General features: G+C 40.5%; 1 protein-coding gene across 3 annotated transcripts in view; it reads right to left on the bottom strand.

Moving 5' to 3' along the window:
* Positions 1 to 3,736, bottom strand: part of dap3 (death associated protein 3) — a 6,122-nt gene extending 2,386 nt beyond the window's left edge. Inside the window, exons 1-8 of one of the 3 annotated variants that reach the window (XM_013910573.1) lie at positions 3,477 to 3,736; positions 3,289 to 3,330; positions 3,056 to 3,169; positions 2,085 to 2,186; positions 1,850 to 1,958; positions 1,654 to 1,746; positions 1,187 to 1,317; positions 181 to 261 (exon numbers count right to left, since the gene is read on the bottom strand). In XM_013910573.1, coding sequence (XP_013766027.1) covers positions 181 to 261; positions 1,187 to 1,317; positions 1,654 to 1,746; positions 1,850 to 1,958; positions 2,085 to 2,186; positions 3,056 to 3,169; positions 3,289 to 3,327 — 669 coding nt within the window. In that variant the 5' untranslated portion in view covers positions 3,328 to 3,330; positions 3,477 to 3,736. The remainder of the gene's footprint in view (positions 1 to 180; positions 262 to 1,186; positions 1,318 to 1,653; positions 1,747 to 1,849; positions 1,959 to 2,084; positions 2,187 to 3,055; positions 3,170 to 3,288; positions 3,331 to 3,476) is intronic. The other 2 variants (XM_005732076.2, XM_005732077.2) reach the window with 2 other exon arrangements.
* Between the last annotated feature and the right edge of the window lie 3,982 nt (positions 3,737 to 7,718).

The following is a 7,718-nucleotide window of genomic DNA, read 5'->3' on the forward strand; positions in this document are numbered from 1 at the left end:
GCTATTGATCTCCAGCAAGCACAGGCAAGGTGAAAGATGAAACTTTAATGACCTGTGTGTTGGGAATCAGTCAGGCAGGACAAAAGAATCAGTAACAGGATGATGAAAATGTTTTGGAGGGTAAACACAAATGCTCTAAACAACAGAACTCCCACTTATTTGTACAGAGGGAGGACTCACCTGATCCACCAGCTCTCCTAGCAGACTTCCCTCCTCGGTGAACTCTCTCTTTGTCCACATGTAGCGATGCTTTGTCTTTATCTGGCAAAGAAACAGAAACATTAAACTCTCATCATTTCTATTTGAATTCCTCACCAGACTTTTACCCAACCCTTTCAATGTTTCTCATAGTTTTAGATTTGCTACCTTGAACTACTTTTATGCCCACTTGCATATGTGCACCTGCAATATATACTGAATCTCCTCCAGTGTGTTCAAATGGCAACCTTTGGGTTTTATTTTGAGAAAGAAGTGAAAGTCAGAGGAGAACAGATCTGGTGTGTAGGGTAGGTGAGGAGCCAAGATTGTGTTAGTGTAGACAGAAACTTCCTGCCATGGTGAAATCACAGATTCATAAGTACAAGTAGTCAGAACAGAACATCGTAAAAATGGAAGTGGTCTGGACGTGCATAAGGAGAAGACTTGAAGACGGAATCTAACGAAGGAAAATTTAAGCCAGTTATAGTAATTTTCAAGTTTGGTGGTTACAAATGGGTACATATATTTACTATTTATAGACATTTTTTTTCTAGGAGGGTGCATTTAGTAGAAAGGACAGTATAGATTAGCCATTAAAGTAGGGACAGAAAGAGGGCGAGTGGCTGGAAGTGAATGAGGTGGACTGGGATCCAAACTACTGGATCAATAATGATCACAGTTTATGGCACACGGGTCGTCTGCTCAACCAGGTGTGCTATGGGTGGAACATTTTTTCTTTAAAATGTTACACAAGTTTGGATGAAGACCATCGCTGAAATTTACATGCTACAGGAACCTGTGTCTCCATGTCAAACATACCATTTTCCAGGGTAAAGACGGGTAGATTTAAATGGTGTCATTTAATAACTTAAGTTAGTCCTAAACTACATCAAAGCCAGTACTTGTCCAGCTTATTGATAAGCCTTTATCTCACTTTGAATACTCAAAGTACTCTAAATACTGCGTATTACTATGTCCATATTGTTACCTTTGAAAGGAAGCGTTCGTTGGTGAGCCTGAAGTTGCGTAACCATGTCGTGGCTTGTAATGGCTGATCAAAGCGAGACGCGTTATAGGATGAAGGCAGCAGCTCCTTACAGTTCTTCACCCATTGATGAGCTGCGCGAGCAAAGATACTGATCGTTAACTTCTCACGAAGGAGATGCAGCGATTGTGAAATAATATATTCATCATTAAAAATAAATAAATAGGTTTAAAGACCTTTAAACCGACACCACACTCTTTCTGAACGACTAATACATTTATCATTGGATTTGCAAGCAGGGTGGTTGAAAGTTGATCGCATGCAACAGAAAAACATCACTAAAGGTCATTTTATTTGCTGACAGGTTGATGGCCAGTCAACGAGCCACATAACAGGCCATTGAATCAGTGCATCCCAAACACTTTCTTACTGTTTACTAATCAGACATTTAGCCGGTGTGTCTGTCTCACCATCAGGAATATGAAGCACCAGCCATCCCTGTGTGTAGCAGAAGTGGACAGCGTGACAGAGAGAAATCGTCTTCCCAGTACCCTTCTGCCCATCTGAACACCTTGATAAGGACAACGACTGCTTTAATCAGGATCAAGAGCTAGAGTGCGTTCACTTTTCTGTAAGCGGCAGCGCAGGTGTGTTTCTGAAGGATACAAAATAAATATCGCAGAGCAGGTTTGTTGTAGTCTGTTTTTTTCAGGTAAGAGATGACCTCAAGGCTTGGCTGCCTCACCATGATGCAAGCTTCGTTAAATGTCTTCACCTAAAACCATGGAGAAGAATTTATCAGCGCTGCTTAAAACATTTAAGAAAAACTACACTGTAATCTACAAACAAGGTCACATTTGTAACTTTTCTATGCAGATCTCACATCCAAGGATGAACTTACCTGTTGCTGATAGCGCCAAGGGAGGCCTGAAGGGAACAGCGTGCGGATATGTGCAGAGGGCAGAGTGTAGTACTGTCCGATGTGCGTCTCTGAATGACATGCCTGGAAGGAAACGCAGGTCAAACTCATAAGCTTTTTTCAGTCATTTCAATTAAAGTGACAACAAATTCCAAATATCTGATTTAAGAATAAGCAATGCAGTCGCATTTCTATAAAAGCTGCAACAAAATGTTTTTAAATTGGATCTTTGTCAGTTGCTCAGCACCCCTGAGATTGCCCTAAACAGAAATATATACTCGTCCTCTATATAACAACATTTTATCCACCATCCTGTAACCATTTTCACCGTATAAATCTCAATCTGGCTGTAATGGTCACGAACGAGTTCTCATGCAGTTCATGCAGCACAAACAAAAATCTTCAGGACAGCAGAAGAAAGAATGAAACACCGTAAAATAAAGACTGACAATGCTCACTGACAAATCTTTTGAACAGACACCAAATTCTGTGAGTGCGTCGCTTTTCAAGGCAACACATTTATGCAACATAACCTGAACGTAAAAGAAATTCAGCTTCAAACACAATTTCCTCTATTCAGAAAAATAACAACTTATAGTTTAAAAAAAAAAAGAAAAAAAAGGAACAAACACTAATAAATGTAAAGTCTAACATGTGGCTTTTGACCTGAAATAAAAGATAATGTGTTTTCTTTTTGTTTTCTTTCATTTTGGTAAGTTTGGACCTTTTGTTTGCTATGGCTTATTTTTAGTCTTAAAAAAAATTTAAAAATAAAGATTTGTGTTTAAATAATTTTCCCTTCAGTGTGTTGAACGGCAGTGGTGGCTTGTTCATCTGTTTTGCTTTTCTTTGTTAAGTTAATGTTGGGCAGGTACATGTTTAATAGACTAATGATTCAACACTTATCCCAACAACACGAGTATGAATCCAGCTTTGCCTCATGTCTTGCTTACCGGGTCGCTCTCCGGTGTCCTGAAGACTGAGAAAGGTTCCGGTTCCGAGTCTACAGCCACAGCCTCCTGCTGCTGCCTGCGTCCACCGCTGTGAAGGGACCTTACGTGGGTTACCTGCAACATTTTGCCACAACAGCTGTTAGTAAAAACATTTTTGACCTGACAGTTTTGACAATAAAGTGAAATATTTAAGTACTGTCCAGGTTACAGCAGCTTCTAAAGCCTATCCTCACCGTTGGCCGTAGCCTTGAGGACAATCTGTGAAGAGCCATGACCTGAAACAGGGTGGACAGAGAGAAACAATTCAAAACGCCAGGATATATAAACACACACCAGTGTCCTGTAACCTTGCATAAACGGTTAGCTAACAGCTAGCTGTGTCGTCCTGCAGACACGTATGTACTAAGTAACGGGAACGAACCCAGAGCCGCGCGGACGCTGAAAGCTGCTCACCTGCGACTCACTTCATTAAATGTTCAGTGAGGAAGATTTCGACAAACGTCATCTGCTGAAAAGGCTCTCCAGACTCCGGTCACGGAGAGTAAATACTGCACAAACCGAGCCGATGTCAATGTGCCAGACCTGTCATGGACACCGCCATCATGCTGCACACAAAGGAAGTGACGCGACGCGGTGGTTTAGCCAATCAGACCGCACGAGGCGAGGCGACAACAAATGAGGAAAATGGAGTTTACCAGACTTTGGCGTTTGGCCTCTGATAATTACGGTACAGTTATTATGACTGTTTAATAGATTAAAAAGGGTAAAGACAGTGATCTTTAAAGCATTAGATATATCCCTGTTCTCCGGATTTAGGTAAGATTAACAGCAACAGTACAGTAATCTCAGTTAACCATCAGATTAGTTGCCTGGAGATTAAACAAAAAAAAAGTTACAAGGCTCGTGATGAATATTCATGATGAGAAATTAATCAGCTAAATGTCTTTGCTCATGCAATATACTTCGTGTTCTTCTTTAGGGATCACCTCTACAGATCATCTGTCTCCATCTCAACCTATCCTTAGCATCCTCCTCTGTCACATCAACCCTCTGCGTGTACTCCTTCACTACATCCACCAATCTTGAGGTCTTCCTCTTTTCCTCCTGCCTGGCAGCTCCATACTCTGCATCCTTTGTCCAGTATATCCCTCCTCTGCACATGTTCGAACCATCTCAGCCTTGTCTCTCTAACTTTGTCTCCACCTGCTCAACCTGAGCTTTCCTGTTTATATACTCATTTCTGATCTTTTTCATTCTTCAGTGAAAATCTGAGCATCTGCAACTCTCCCACCTCCAGCTGTCTTTTTGTCACTGCTACCAGACATCATAAGAGATAAAGATAAAAATGTGTATTTGCAATTTGGAGACATACACTAAGGTCTAGGTAACTCTTAGAGATTAGAGTCAAAGTCAAATAAATACACTATAAATATATATCTCTTTATGGTGTATAAAACAGTGCACACTAAGGTTTTTTGTTTGTTGTTGTTGTGTTTGTTTAAAAAAAAGATATAGAAAAGAAGTAACATGTAAATTAGTTTCAGCTATGAGACGGTAGTTCCCAAATTCCAGTGTAGTATGAGAAAAATATTGCACAGTCATTTAGATATTTACTCCACATTGAAATGTGTATTGCATAGGAATATATATTGCACTAAGTAAATGAGATTTTGTATGTTTTAGTTTGTCTTTATGTTTGCTTTGCCATCAGTCTCATTACTATCTTCTAAACCTTCCCTTTCACTCTTGCTGCTGTCCTTCTGTCACAAATCACCCCAGAGACTCATCTCCCCTCACTCCATCCTCTCTGCATGCTATTCTTCACCTCTCTTGTGCACTGTCTGCGGCTTTGAATCATCGATCCCATGTATTTCAATTCACCAAGTCACCACCTTGACTACCTCTGCTCCTTGCAGCATCATCTTTCCTTCTATTGCCCTCTCATCCACACACATCTATTTTGTCTTGTTTCTACTGGCTTTCATTCCTCTTTTCTCCAGAGCACACTTGCACCACTCTAGACTCTCTTTCCCCTGCTCCATGCTCTATAAACCACAGTGTTGCCTGCAAACATCAGTCCACAGAGACTTCTGTCTTACCTTATTTTTCAGCCTGTCCATCCAAACTACAAACAAAAAAGGGCCTCAGAGATGATTTCCGATGTTATTCCTCCGACACCCCGAACCCATTTGTCACCTACTCCACACCTCATCATTGTCTTGCTGTCCTCGTGCTTGTCCTGCGTGAGGATATGCCTCCTTCTCCTCTCTTGACAACCTATCGTATACTTTCTCTAGATCTACAAAGATACAGTAAAACTCCTTCTAACCTTCTCTATACTTCTTCATCAACACCCTCAAAGAAAACATCATGTCCCCACCGCTCCTCTTAACCTAGCTTCAGCAACTCTTTCCCATAACTTTATGGTGCATTTCATCAGCTTTAACCCTCTGTGGTTACTACAGTTCTGCACTTCACCTTTGTTCTTGAAAATCAGTACCAATGCACTTCTCTGTTTCTCAGTCATCCTCTCACTCTCCAAGATTGCGCTAAAGAATCTGGTAAAAAAGAAAAGTCCACTCTCGTCTTTCCTAGACATCCCATACTTTTACAGGTTTGTCATCTGGACCAACCACCTTTCTACTCTTCATCCTCTTTATAGCAGCTCTTCTGAAATCTAATCTTCTGAAATTCCTGATCCACTAACTTTCCTCCATCTGTCCTCCTCTCTCTCTCATTTTCGTTATTCACAAGCTTCTCAAAGTACTTCTTCCATCATCTCAACACTCTGTCTTCACTCTTAAATAAATTTTTATCTCTGACTTTATTTCTTCTGTATGTTTTATCCTTTAGGTCAGAGTATCAGAGTCCTCCCCTGGACACAGTTTCACTAATTTGCCCTTGTATTTTGTGTCTGTTTGTATAACATAAAAAAAATTATTTTCTTAGTTTTATTAATTGGACTTGCAATTAGTATGCTGATTTTTTTTTTTTTGCTCTATGGTCTACTGTGTGCAGATTTGCGTCTACCCACAATCACAGGAAAATTGCTCCCATAAAATACCAAATTTTCTGTATGGCAATGCTCATTTCTTTAGTAATTAACTAAGAATGCGCTGCATTATCACCTAATTTATAATGAGTTTGACAATGAAAGGTTCTGAACATTTAGAACTTATGCAGGTGTTTGAAACGGATCAAGTATTCACTTTTTATCGCAACGACAGCAACAAAACCTTGTTGCTGATTAAATTAAGTGTGCAAAGCATATCTCTCTTATCTTTAGTGCTCGTTGTGAATAATCTTGAAAGCTTACGCTCTCATTATGCATACATGCTATAGGCATCTTATAGACATGGATGTTTGTGTCTCTAAGCATCTCTAGGACTCTGATATTTGTCTATCTCAATGTGATCAAACTTTTTATGCGACTTTTTGAGCATAAATTCAGTTCCGCATTGATTTTCTTTTGCTCTCGTTTTTTTCTAGTCATTCGCACCAATGCAGGTATTTAATGAGCATTTCAATTGTTAAACTTTAATCACTTTGATCGACTTTAGTTCGACTTTATTTTCCCAGTTGTTCACGTTATCACGAGTACCCTGATCCTAAAATAGACGAGCGCTGTCGTTCACATTTAAAATAAGGTTGCGTTGGATGAAACTGACTGACATACAGAGATCCTGGCTTCAGTATCAGTCGAATAAATCTGGACCCTTTTTATTCGAAATAATGTTTGACAGAGAATTTAAAAAAACAAAGCAAACAACAAGCAAAACTCGGTTGTGTCACAAGGGTTAGACAACAACTTTTTCCCAGGAGGCCCAGAGAGCCTGAAGGACTTTTTGGTTTGTAAAAATTTGCGTGCTTGTTAATTGGACTTAAAACTTACGGGGGCAAACATCTATCTGCTTTTTGTCACATAGTCCTTACATGGTGCGTGTTTTCAGGACTTTTAGTGCTACTAACAAATTCAGGATCATACAGACGTGCGCGGTCAGGTGCAGTCTGCAGTGTGTTTAATGGTTATTTAGAGGTCACGGTGTAAACAGTGTGTAGCGAATAGGAGGCACGGGGGCTCCCCAAATCTTATATGCGTATCAGGACCTAACAGTGGACTAAACTCTTTGGAGAATATACCGCTTCTACTGCCAAATAAATCATTACTATACTGTAATTATATATCTGTGACTGTTGGTTTTAGCACTACTAATTATGACTGTGTTCTCATATTAACACACTTCTGCAAATGTTTCATGTTCAAATTGTGTGCTTTTTATTATTTGGGGGAAATGTTACCAAACGCGCGGTAAACAGCTCTCACGTATCAACTTTTACCATCCCCGCGTGCCTCTCCCACTCGCGTAAAGCCGAATCTTGTATTGCATGACGCGACGCAACTTTTCGGCTGCTCCCCCAAATCCTACCAGCAGCCTACTTTCGCCAAGTCGTCGCCATTTTATTAAGCGCCTAAATAGCCCTCCCCGATCGCCTGTTATGAACCGCAATGAGATCCTGTGCTGTATCCACCGTTTTATCTCCTCCTCTGGCCACATGAAAATGGCCACGCAGTTGCATTCCCGCACATCCAACAACCCCTCTGCGCTGCCAGCCCTGTACCCCGAGCACACACACACACACACACACACACACACACACACAC

Source organism: Pundamilia nyererei, unplaced genomic scaffold, assembly GCF_000239375.1.
Source record: "Pundamilia nyererei isolate P.nyererei 1_Seehausen unplaced genomic scaffold, PunNye1.0 scaffold00045, whole genome shotgun sequence".
NCBI lineage: Eukaryota > Metazoa > Chordata > Actinopteri > Cichliformes > Cichlidae > Pundamilia > Pundamilia nyererei.